Source organism: Moschus berezovskii, chromosome 28 (assembly GCF_049115385.1).
Source record: "Moschus berezovskii isolate FMDL1 chromosome 28, NW_MosBer_1.0, whole genome shotgun sequence".
NCBI classification, from domain to species: domain Eukaryota; kingdom Metazoa; phylum Chordata; class Mammalia; order Artiodactyla; family Moschidae; genus Moschus; species Moschus berezovskii.
The window spans coordinates 25,421,885-25,434,085 of record NC_142487.1 but is presented as its reverse complement, the minus strand read 5'-3'; the positions used below and the strand labels follow the sequence as shown (position 1 = coordinate 25,434,085).

The window sequence follows — 12,201 nt, the reverse complement described above, 5'->3', positions numbered from 1 at the left end:
ATGAACAAGAGACATTAAAGAGGCAGGAAGAAACTATCAGTTTGTTAGGGAATTATGAAGCAATCTACTCAGAAGGCATTTAAAACCACATCTGAAACTTCAGGAAAATCTAGGTGTCTATATTTAGTTTTCAGGAAAACACAAGCAGTGTGGCCTTATAAAGTCCATCTGCTTAGCTGCCTTGAGTCACCCTGTGAACTGTGACAATGTTCACTTCACACACTGTCCTTGGTCTGCACCGCAGAGGCTGGCCGAGATGTCGCGGCCGAGCTCAGGGGCTCCTCGTCCTGAAGAATCGCAACATTTCCCTGTTACTTGTTTGGGAAAGAAGGCCATGGTTTGGTAGGAAAGAGCAGTCTGGCAACCATGACTGGTCATTAAGAACTATTTATGTGTTTAGAAAGAGGTCATAAATATTGATTGAGATGCAGTTTATTCTATTTTTTTTTTTTTTTTTAGAATTGCAGAGTGTTATTAAAAAACAGAGGTTTTGGACAAGTCACTGTGTTAAGGTCTCGAATTTGTCAGACCTTGTATTATGCAACTGGGGCAGGGGTTTTGGAGCTTCTTTTAGTTGGAAACTCTGCTGAACTGGCAGACACTTCTCAGGGTCTGAGCAACAGTAGACTGTGTTCTCCAACACATGTTCTCAAAATGACCTCACTGTTTGTCTTCCATACTTTTAAGACCTAGATCACACTCATAATTCTCTAAGTGGAACATATAATTTAATGACTATTGGAAAGATGGATAAAACTGGGACTGTTATTTTTATCCATTCTGGAAACCTTCCTCCCCTTAAAACGACTGTCTGTCCTAAGGTCTCAGTGGGCCATGAATAAGCCTTTGAAAGTTTAACAGTATCTAAGTTAAAACACTTTTGATTTCAAGTCTTGGAGAACAATTAAAGTTAGCATACAAGAAAAAGAAACCTAATTTAAAAGCTACAAATATGTGTTGCTCAAGGAGCCAGGCCTCTGGATAAGGCGAGAACCAAGAAGCAGAACCAAGAACCCAGAGTCTGTCTCTCTCACCCTTTCTCTAGATTACTTTCTCAGCGCCTCAGAAAGAAGTATATCCATCCCACAACTCACAAATTTACACGCCAACGTTCCAGACAAACACACCCAAATCCTAATTCCAAAACACCAAGAGAGACTGAGGGAAACAAATCCCTATAGGTACTCTAAGTAGGAAGTGATTAATACAGGGGACTAGGTGCTCACTGAAATTCTGGATGGACTGAGAAAGGCTGGTTCCAGGTGGTGTCTCCAAATCTGCATCACTTGCCAGAGGAGTTTTTAAGAGTTGAGGCTCCTCTAAAGAGCTGTCCAGTCAAGAAGCCCTTGCAGTTGTTTATCAGCATCCAGGAAGTTGGAGAATGGATATATGGAGTCTGCTGCAGAAGTGCCAAACAGGGAAGGGATGCTGGGCTCCCATCTACTTCTGCTTCCAAGTCACAAGTGGGGCCAAAAAAGTGGAGCCTAATTCACGAAGAGGACCTAGCTGCAAGGGAGTCTGAGCACAGGGGTTTTATTTGCTTTCCCACCTCTCTAATTAAAGTAAAATTTTAGAATGAAGAATGAGAGCCAATTCATAGTAACTACCACAGACTACATATCTGCCCAAGGCTGGCTCAGCTGTGGCTAGGGAGGCAGGGAGACATGGTATATACATGGGTGCCTGGGGCTCACCCTGTGGTTGGGAAGGATGGCTTATGAGCTGGGCAGATAATCCAGATGGAATTCCTCACCCATGGATATCCTTACACAAATATTTATGGAGGCCCAACCATGTGCTCTGTGTAGCAACCTGTACCTGTGACTGTGAGTTCAGAAGCTGGGTGTAGAGGATTGTGAGCAATAGCCTTCGCATTTATTGTTTCATAAATGTCAGGTAGTTTTGGTTTTTTTGTATCGCCATAGAAACAGTTTTATCATCGCAATGTTTTCTTTAAAACAAGCTTATGATTCACAGTATCTGCTTCCTCATCCCGCAGCTGCCCACATCGGTGTTGGAATAAGTGGACAAGAAGGCATGCAAGCTGTCATGTCCAGTGACTATTCCTTTGCACAGTTCAGATACCTGCAGAGACTGCTGTTGGTGCATGGCCGGTGGTCTTACATAAGGATGTGCAAGTTCCTGCGATACTTCTTCTATAAAAACTTTGCCTTTACTTTGGTTCATTTCTGGTACTCCTTCTTCAATGGGTACTCTGCACAGGTAACATACCACCACCATCTTCTCTTACATGAATAAAACTACTTCTGAAAAAAACATTTATATTTTTTCCTTCCACGTTCAGAGTTTTGGTGCTGTCTCTTAGTAATTGAGACATAGATCAATTAAGTTTATGAATTTTCTAAAATGTTTCTGCTGCTTTGAACTTACTTTGCCTTTAAAACAGGCAGGATCTGTTCCTGGCCTATTGACTTTTGTGTGTCTTTGCCTTCACCTTAGATTTTTTTTTTTTCCCCAAGTCATCTTACCTTTAAGAATAGTGATAACAAATTGTTCAGCTTGGAACAAACTCTTCAGATTTAAGTATAAAATTATATTGTAACTAAAGGACAGGGAGGCCTGGCGTGCTGTGATTCATGGGGTCGCAAAGAGTCTGACACAACTGAGGAACTGAACTAAACTGAACTGAACTGAAAGGGATTATATAAACTTCAGGTGATCATAGACCCATTATGTCTCCGTTGCTGCTGGTTTTTAAATTTTTATCTTTTGCTACAATTGGAGTGGGAACATATCTAACATGTTAAATTGGTGATACGGCAGAAAAATACCATTAGTAAAATAAATAGGAACCTAAGCCAGTGCCTGTGGTTGTCCAAACCTCTCTGATGCTATGCCACAGACAACTGGCATAAGAGAAGGCCCGGTGTAGAAACTGGGCCAGGAGGTCCTGAGCAGGACTGGACTCTTCTTCCTGCTTCTGTGCAGGACTGTGCAGCAATGTTGGTGCTGAGTCAGCCCGTTTCCTCTCCCCATCCTGATCCTCCCCCCGCCCTCAGAGGACTGGTGTGTGCACAGTCTTGCTTATCCCTTTCAGAAGCCTCTTTCTTATATTCAAAATGTTTTATATAATGTCTGACTGGAAATGCTGGACCAGTGAGATAAAAGCAAATCTGAACGGTACACATGTGAACCAGCTGGATGTAATCTCATTCAAAAGAGGATGAACACAGATCTGTTTTCCAGCATTTTTCACATAGACTAGACTCTTCTCCCCACTTATTTGAGGAGGGAGGTGACTGTGAGAAGCCCTCTGAGTCCTCTCCCTGGGGGTGTCCCTGCTTTGAGAGGGCAGGTGCGCGCACGGACTGGCCTGGCCACGTCTCTCGGTTGGTAACACACAGACCCTGTCGCCCCTCATAGACCGCGTATGAAGACTGGTTCATCACCCTCTACAACGTGCTGTACTCCAGCCTGCCCGTGCTGCTCATGGGGCTGCTCGACCAGGTAGGAGCCCGGTACAGACGGGTGCTCGGCACAGACTGAGCACCTTAGCAAAGCACACATTCCAATGTCTTCTCTTGGCTTTCACTTCTTTCTGAGTGAGCCCTCTTATATTTCTGCTGTCAGGCAATAACCGTCGTGCTTCTGGTTTTAGAATAAGAAAAGAAGATTTCTGTGCCTAGGTTGAATCCATTAACAAGTTTGTTATCCTCATTTTGGACGCTGAAGTTTTCCTATTAGATACCTAACAATATAGTATGTCTCTATGATAATGACTTATACATTTTTAAAGTAAATTATTTTAATACCTCCCCAAACTTCTTGGTTTAATTAAATCTACATTCTATCTAGTTGCAATTTTTATAGAAGCTGCTTTAATGAATAAAAAGAATAATCTGGAATTAGCTGATCATGAATGTGAAAATGCTTTCTCAAAGAATGAGAAACAGTAATCTCTCAGGAGGTAAAAAAAAAAAAGTCTTCCTATACTGTTTTTTTTTTTTTTAACATTACTAATTTGCTTTCTGTAAGTAGAAAATAGTAGTTTACCTAGTCTCTTAAAATTAAATTTCAAATAATGGTGGGCTACTTCCCTAGTGGCTCAGATGGTAAAGAATCTGCCCGCAATGTGGGAGAGCTGGATTCACTCCCTGGGTCAGGAAGATCCCCTGGAGAAGGGAAAGGCTACCCACTCCAGTATTCTTGCCTGGAGAACTCCACGGACAGAGAAGCCTGGCAGTCCATGGGGGTCTCAGAGTTGGACACAACTGAAGCAACTTAGCACAGTAATGAAGTTGCTGTCTGCACAATGAAATTATTCAGGATTTATCTTTCGTCTCTGCCTTCCTGAAAACAAGTCGCAGTTCTTTGTGAGATAGAAGTTGTAATGAATGTGTCTGAGTTCTTGGATCCTGACCGGCAGTGCACTCAACTCCGTGTTTTCCCCTTAAGGACGTGAGCGACAAACTGAGCCTCCGCTTCCCCGGCTTATACGTGGTGGGACAGAGAGACTTGCTTTTCAACTACAGGAGATTCTTCGTCAGCTTGCTGCACGGGGTTTTAACTTCCCTGGTCCTCTTCTTTATACCTTATGGAGCCTATACGCAGACCATGGGGCAGGATGGAGAGGCGCCCTCGGACTACCAGTCTTTCGCTGTCACGATTGCCTCTGCTCTCATCATAACAGTCAACTTCCAGGTATGTGGCTTTAGCTGACTGTGTCTAGCACCAAGTGATGCTGCATCCATTTCTGTGTGTAAACCAGCAGGCACATCTGCCTGGCTCCCACTTTCCCACCAACCGAGCCTCTGCCACTCTGCAAGTATGAATGGATGGTATTTTCATCCCTTATAACAAACGTGTTTCCTATTTCTTGCCTGAGCCAAGAGCAGCTTCTGATTGTTCAGAAGCCAAATCATGCCTAAATTGCTGAATTCTATTTTCAGAATCCTTAGATCCTTTATTTCTTTCTAACTCCCCAAAATGAATGCTCTGTTTTTCTCTGGTTTCTCAACAGATTGGCTTGGATACTTCTTACTGGACTTTTGTGAATGCTTTTTCAATTTTTGGAAGCATTGCGCTTTATTTTGGCATCATGTTTGACTTTCATAGTGCTGGGATACATGTTCTCTTTCCATCTGCATTTCAATTTACAGGTTGGTATTTTCTAAATTCCAAAAATAAATAAATGGAAAAATGTCATTAATTTAGATTCTGACATAACTTCAGGGTAAGTAAAAACATGAAGTGTGAATTACTGCGAGTGAAAATTAATGTCCTGATTAGAGACTGAATGGTGGCTAGTGGGTTGGAAGCAGGGTAACTTGATGGGAGGAAAGCAAATTAAAATAACTTTAAGCTATAACTGTGCTTTTTATTTCCTCCATAAAATCTAATATTGGAAGGTTACTGGGAAACTAGGGATACATGTTTCCCAATATAGTACATGCTCGATAAAGGACAGAAATGGTATGGACCTAACAGAAGCAGAAGATATTAAGAAGAGGTGGCAAGAATACACAGAAGAACTGTACAAAAAAGATCTTCACAACCAAGATAGTCACGATAACGTGATCACTGACCTAGAGCCAGACATCTTGGAATGTGAAGTCAAGTGGGCCTTAGAAAGCATCACTAGGAACAAAGCTAGTGGTGGTGATGGAATTCCAGTTGAGCTATTTCAAATCTTGAAAGATGATGCTGTGAAAGTGCTGCACTCAATATGCCAGCACATTTGGAAAACTCAGCAGTGGCCACAGGACTGGAAAAGGTCAGTCTTCATTCCAATCCCAGAGAAAGGCAATGCCAAAGAATGCTCAAACTACCGCACAATTGCACTCGTCTCATACGCTAGTAAAGTCATGCTCAAAATTCTCCAAGCCAGGCTTCAGCAATATGTGAACCATGAACTCCCAGATGTTCAAGCAGGTTTTAGAAAAGGCAGAGGAACCAGAGATCAAATTGCCAACATCCGCTGGATCATGGAGAAAGCAAGAGAGTTCCAGAAAAACATCTATTTCTGTTTCATTGACTACGCCAAAGCCTTTGACTGTGTGGATCACAATAAACTGTGGAAAATTCTGAAAGAGATGGGAATCCCAGACCACCTGACCTGCCTCTTGAGAAACCTGTATGCAGGTCAGGAAGCAACAGTCAGAACTTTACATGGAACAACAGACTGGTTCCAAATAGGAAAGGGAGTGCGTCAAGGCTGTATATTGTCACCCTGCTTATTTAACTTATATGCAGAGTACATCATGAGGAACGCTGGGCTGGAAGAAGCACAAGCTGGAATCAAGATTGCCAGGAGAAATATCAATAACCTCAGATATGCAGATGACAGAACACTTATGGCAGAAAGTGAAGAGGAACTCAAAAGCCTCTTGATGAAAGTGAAAGAGGAGAGTGAAAAGGTTGGCTTGAAGCTCAACATTCAGAAAACAAAGATTGTGGCATCTGGTCCCATCACTTCATGGGAAATAGATGGAAAAACAGTGGAAACAGTGTCAGACTTTATTTTTTTTGGCTCCAAAATCACTGCAGATGCTGATTGCAGCCATGAAATTAAAAGATGCTTACTCCTTGGAAGGAAAGTTATGACCAACCTTGATAATATATTAAAAAGCAGAGACATTACTTTGCCAACCAAGGTCCGTCTAGTCAAGGCTATGGTTTTTCCCGTGGTCATGTATGGAAGTGAGAGTTGGACTGTGAAGAAAGCTGATCGCCGAAGAATTGATGCTTTTGAACTGTGGTGTTGAAGAAGACTCTTGAGAGTCCCTTGTACCGCAAGGAGATCCAACCAGTCCATTCTAAGGGAGATCGATCCTGGGTGTTCATTGGAAGGACTGATGCTAAAGCTGAAACTGCAATACTTTGGCCACCTCATATGACGAGTTGACTCACTGGAAAAGACTCTGATGCTGGGAACGGTTGGGGGCAGGAGGAGAAGGGGACGACCGAGAATTAGATGGCTGGATGGCATCACCGACTCTGTGGACATGGGTTTGAGTGAACTCCGGGAGTTGGTGATGGACAGGGAGGCCTGGTGTGCTGTGATTCATAGGGTCACGGAGAGTCGGACACGACTGAGCGACTGAACTGAACTGATACTATGATAGTTTAATTTTTCTAAAACACTACCTAGAAATACATAACAAATTTTGAGGTACATTTTGATTTAGTATTTCCACATGAGGAATATACCCTAAGATGAAACACACCAAACTTTGGAAAGGTAATCTGTACAAAGATTGTATCACTACAACACTTCTGTCTTTTAAAAACTGGAAATAATCCAAAGACCTAAGAATATCAAATTAGTAAAAGAAATTATGATGGAATTCTAGAACTTCAAAGTGGAGTGTATCATCAGAAATATGTGCACAGAGCAGTAAGTAAACATATGAAAAACAATAGTTTACAGCTGTATAAAATATGACAAATGGACAAATGTTAGAATGAACTGATAAATATAAAATTTATAAATAGCATAAATCAGAATTTATGAACTTACTATGGATAGTGTTGCTTGGATTCAAAATGGAAAAAAAAAATGCCCCATAAACTTGTTTCCCTGTAAGAGAATTTTCTAAAATGACCAGTTGCTTGGTTATAAAAGGCAGTAGCTGTGCTGAATCCACCTGCAATGCGGGAGATGCAGGAAATGTGGGTTCAATCCTTGGGTCCGCAAGTTCCCCTGGAGGAGGGCATGGCAATTCACTCTAGTATTTTTTCCCGGAATATTCCAGGGACAGAGCAACCTGGCAGGCTACAGTACATGGGGTCACAAAGAGTTGGACACAACTGAGCACGTATGTGGGAATAACCCTTTCCTTATTGGAATTGAGCTCTTTTTTTTTTCTTTTGTCTGTGTTCTTCCTTACTGTGACTGCATTTTAAAATTTTAGTACCCGGTTACTTAGGATATTCCCATAGGGAGTGTTTTCTAAACCCATACACATTTATCAGTGTTAAAATCACATTTAAAAAATAAACACTATTATTTTTATAAACTCACAGTATCAAATGCAGAAAATATTGTTACAAATTTGGCTCAGTTTTAAAATTAAGTAGTATATATGATTACCTGATTGTTTTAACAGAATTGAATTGTTACTTCCTCTGACATAAAAAACTAGAAGCCAAATTCAGTGGAATAAGCCAAGCTCTAGCTGGATGGATATGGATTTTAATTCAGGAGTTGCACGGCTTGGATCAATTTTTTATTAATACTTCTCCACGACTTGGTTTCTTCATGTAATAAAGACGGCAATACTCACCTCTCAGAAATGAGTAAATGGCATGATCTGTATAAAACACCCAGCATAAGGCTTACCCACAAATAGTAGTGCCCACTGTTAACATGTGGAGTTTCAAACCAAAGGTATAAATTGGAAAATGCTTTTCTAAAAAAATTATTTTTAATTGAAGGATAATTGCTTTACAGTATTGTGCTGGTTTCTGCCGTACATCAACATGAATCAGCCACAGGTATATATAGGAAAGTGCTTTTTTAGGTTCCTGAAAAAAAATCCAAAGGTATAAATTGCCTACTTTTACATTTCTAATTAATTCAGTGATAACAAATATACCTTTTTTCCTTATTTATTCACTTGTATAAATTTGCCTTGTTCCAAAGAATTTCAGTCAGTTCAGTTCAGTCGCTCAGTCGTGTCCGACTCTCCACGACCCCATGAATCACAGCACGCCAGACCTCCCTGTCCATCACCAACTCCCGGAGTTCACTCAGACTCACGTCCACAGAGTCGGTGATGCCATCCAGCCATCTCATTCTCTGTCGTCCCCTTCTCCTCCCGCCCCCAACCTTTCCCAGCATCAGAATCTTTTCCAGTGAGTCAACTCGTCGCATGAGGTGGCCAAAGTATTGCAGTTTCAGCTTTAGCATCAGTCCCTCCAAAGAATTTAGTCTGGTTTTAAAATGTTCACTCCTTGAGTGGTGATGGGATGTTCTGGGGAGGGCAATCTGGTTGTAAAAATTCACCGGAAAGAATCCATTTGTGGGCTGTGGAATATTAGCCATGTCCTCCCTGGGATGAAAGGACCATTGTGAGTCATGCTCTGTGCCTCTTCCAGGCACAGCTTCAAACGCGCTGAGACAGCCATATATTTGGCTGACCATCATCCTGACCGTTGCTGTGTGCCTGCTGCCCGTCGTTGCCATTCGCTTCTTGTCAATGACCATCTGGCCATCAGAAAGCGATAAGGTACAGAAAAAAACTGACTTCTCCTAACTCAGAGTGCCTCTCACAGAAACCATAGCCTTTCTCTAAAGCAGCTTTCCTGCAAAATTCTCAGCTCTTAGGAAGTTTGGTCTGTTTTTAGGACTACTTCTCTTTAACTCCACCTTGCAAGTAAGTCCCCTGGGACTGGCATTTTTGTTTGCTTGTTTTTATTATAAAAAAGGAAGAACAGTACATACACCCACCCTCTCAATTTAGCAATTATAATATTAGTATTTTGCCCTGCATACAGGTTGGGATTTTTTTTTCCATTTAAAGACAAATGTCACCTCTTATAGCAGGATCCTTTGAGCTGCAAGTATCAGGAAGATACGGCTCAAAAGGGCTCAGTGGTAATGTACCACCTCCACTCACAGAACAGGCTTCAGGCTCAGGTGATGAGCAGCGGGCTGGGTTTCTTTCTCTCCCCTCTGCGCTCCACGGTTTGCTTCATCTTTCTGAAAGATGGCTACAGCAGTTCTTGGCACTGCATCCTGCCATGTCAGTATCCAGGGGAAGATTAGAGACGGATTCTCCTGGAGCTTTCCCTTAGGAGCCTGGCCAGTTTGGGGAGGACTCAGCACACTCCCTTCATGTCTCCTGAGCTAGAATTAGAGCACATGCCCATTCCTGGACTAGTCGAGAACAAGGGAAACCCGTCGGTCCCACCCTGCGGGTGGAGTCCACGTCCCAGGAGGAGTGTAGCTGTGAGGAGGAGGAGGAGGGCACCTGGATAAGCGCCATCTCCATCAGAAAGGAGGAGAGAGAAGCTGCCAGGCGGGCAAGGCGCCTTCCTGTCCTCTGTCTCTCCCTCCCCCGCTGACCAGAGCGTGCATTAAACACCCAGAGACACGAAGGGTCTTCTCTAAAACTGGGCCAGTGCGCCCTGGGACCTGGGAAGAGCAGCAGCTGAGGCGTGGGAGTCCTGGCTGCCCTGCTTCTAGCTCTGAGAGCGTGCAAGCCCGTAGACCCCTGCCCCCGCCGCCGCCCCTCAAGCCAAGAGGGAGATGCCCACCCCTCAGGGAGGCGGGTGCGGGGAAGCCCAGTCCAGGGCCCGCTCGGGCCGGGGGGCTCCCTCTGCGGGCACAGGCCCGCGTTTCCATCCGGCCCCGCCTCGCCCGCAGATTCAGAAGCACCGCAAGCAGCTGGCGGCCGAGGAGCAGTGGCAGCGGCGGCAGCACGTGTTCCGCCGCGGCGTGTCCACGCGGCGCTCGGCCTACGCCTTCTCGCACCAGCGCGGCTACGCCGACCTCATCTCCTCCGGCCGCAGCATCCGCAAGAAGCGCTCGCCCCTGGACGGGGTCCTCGCCGACGGGTCGGCGGAGTACAGGCGCACGGCGGAGCGCTGAGCGCCCGGGGACCTGGAGGAAAGCAGTCACGCGAAGGAAACGTCTTTGTCTTTCTTTTTTTATGAGACTGGGAACTTTTTGTAAAAAACTGAACTTGTCACGAGGATGCTGAAGACAAGAACCTTTTCAGCAAACGACTTAGTTTTGCTGTGGCAACCGTCCAACCCAGGAAGAACTTTTGAAAAGTCAGATTATTCAGATCCTGACGTTTTGTTATAATTCAAAGCGAACATTTTAAACTCCATCTCAATCTAGGACAAGAGAATTTGAAAACGTCTTCTATTTCAGTTAAAATGGTATCGTTTTATAAAATTAGTAAGCTCTTCCTGTCTGGGATCTTTGTCAGGAATTTCCCAGAGGCTCCCTTTTTTTCCTGGAGTCTACCTTACTATAACAAAGCCTTATAATAGTAATGACAGAAGACTCATGAATGTTCATCTCCTAAAAGCTAAGTGGTCTTCTTCAGAGTTGATAATGGGACTGCGTGATTTCATGTTCTCATGTGGATTTAATCCCGCTCAATCAACAAAAATGACTTCACATTTCATAAACACAAGGCCTGAGTCTGTTTCTGTTTAGTACCAGGTTAAAAAAGTAGGTTACATACGTTTACTCTTACTGTTGTACATTGTTGCAGCCACTTCCTGTAGAACCAAGTGAGCTTATTGTCTATTGTCGATTTAAAAAAAAGATGCATTTAAATATTTATGGGTTTTTTTTAAAAAAAGCTTTTAAAAACTGAGGGTATCAGTGATAAATTGCAGAATATTCTGCAAAGCTTTCTTTTGAAAAGCAAACTTTTGTGCCTGCCTATGTATAAAGTGTTTTATAAGGGACATAAAACAGAGACCTCATTCTTTTCTACTTAAGAGAAATGGCTGTTGGTAGCCATATTCCTAAGACTAATAGTGTATCCTTCTAAAATTGAAGATAACTTTGGCAGTTATGGAAACTGGCCTCAAAGAGGTAAGAGTTATTTATCCAGGGGCTTTTCTCATTCTTTGTGTTTCACACTTTCATTTTCATATTCCAGTGAAGATACAGAGTTGTCTTCAATAATTGTGTTCTTTACCATGAGGTTGTGAATGTTCACAATATTCATTTGAGTTCCTTATGAGGAATTCACAGTGTGTAAATAGTTCATCGTCCAGGTATAAGCAAAGAATGTTTAGCTTTTTATTCTATGGAAGTAAATTTCTGGAAGTTTACAACTTTTATCTTGTAAATAAAAAATTGTAAGGTTATTATTATTTTTTTTTGTAAAGAAAAGTTAGCTTGTGTAATTCTGTCAGTTTCAGATTTCTCTCCCGTTTTGTGAATTGTGGGAAAGGTCGACAATGCAAATGTGTCAAAGACTTCCATGGTTGGGTGCAATATTAATTTTAAAATGCAAATTGTTTTGGATAAATTATTTCTATATTCTGTAAATCTGAGATTAATGTATATTTTTGTTTAAAAAATAAACGCTTTGGTAAAATTTTTGGGAAGTACAATCTGTTAAAGTATTTTTTAAGTTCTTTTAGAGTGGGGCAGATGATAGAGAATCTAGGCCTGCCTGGCTTCTAAAGGAACACAGGGGTCCTTTGTGGTGAGAAGTTGCAGATGGGGTACTAAGTGTTGGAGCAAAGTGGCTGAGACAAGAGGCT

General features: G+C 42.6%; 1 protein-coding gene across 1 annotated transcript in view; it reads left to right on the top strand.

The window, feature by feature from the left end:
* Positions 1-12,036, top strand: part of ATP8B1 (ATPase phospholipid transporting 8B1) — a 113,164-nt gene extending 101,128 nt beyond the window's left edge. The window contains exons 23-28 of the mRNA XM_055417434.2: positions 2,000-2,223; positions 3,385-3,468; positions 4,417-4,662; positions 4,982-5,120; positions 9,061-9,191; positions 10,331-12,036. Coding sequence (XP_055273409.1) covers positions 2,000-2,223; positions 3,385-3,468; positions 4,417-4,662; positions 4,982-5,120; positions 9,061-9,191; positions 10,331-10,555 — 1,049 coding nt within the window. The 3' untranslated portion in view covers positions 10,556-12,036. The remainder of the gene's footprint in view (positions 1-1,999; positions 2,224-3,384; positions 3,469-4,416; positions 4,663-4,981; positions 5,121-9,060; positions 9,192-10,330) is intronic.
* The last annotated feature ends 165 nt before the right edge of the window (positions 12,037-12,201 follow it).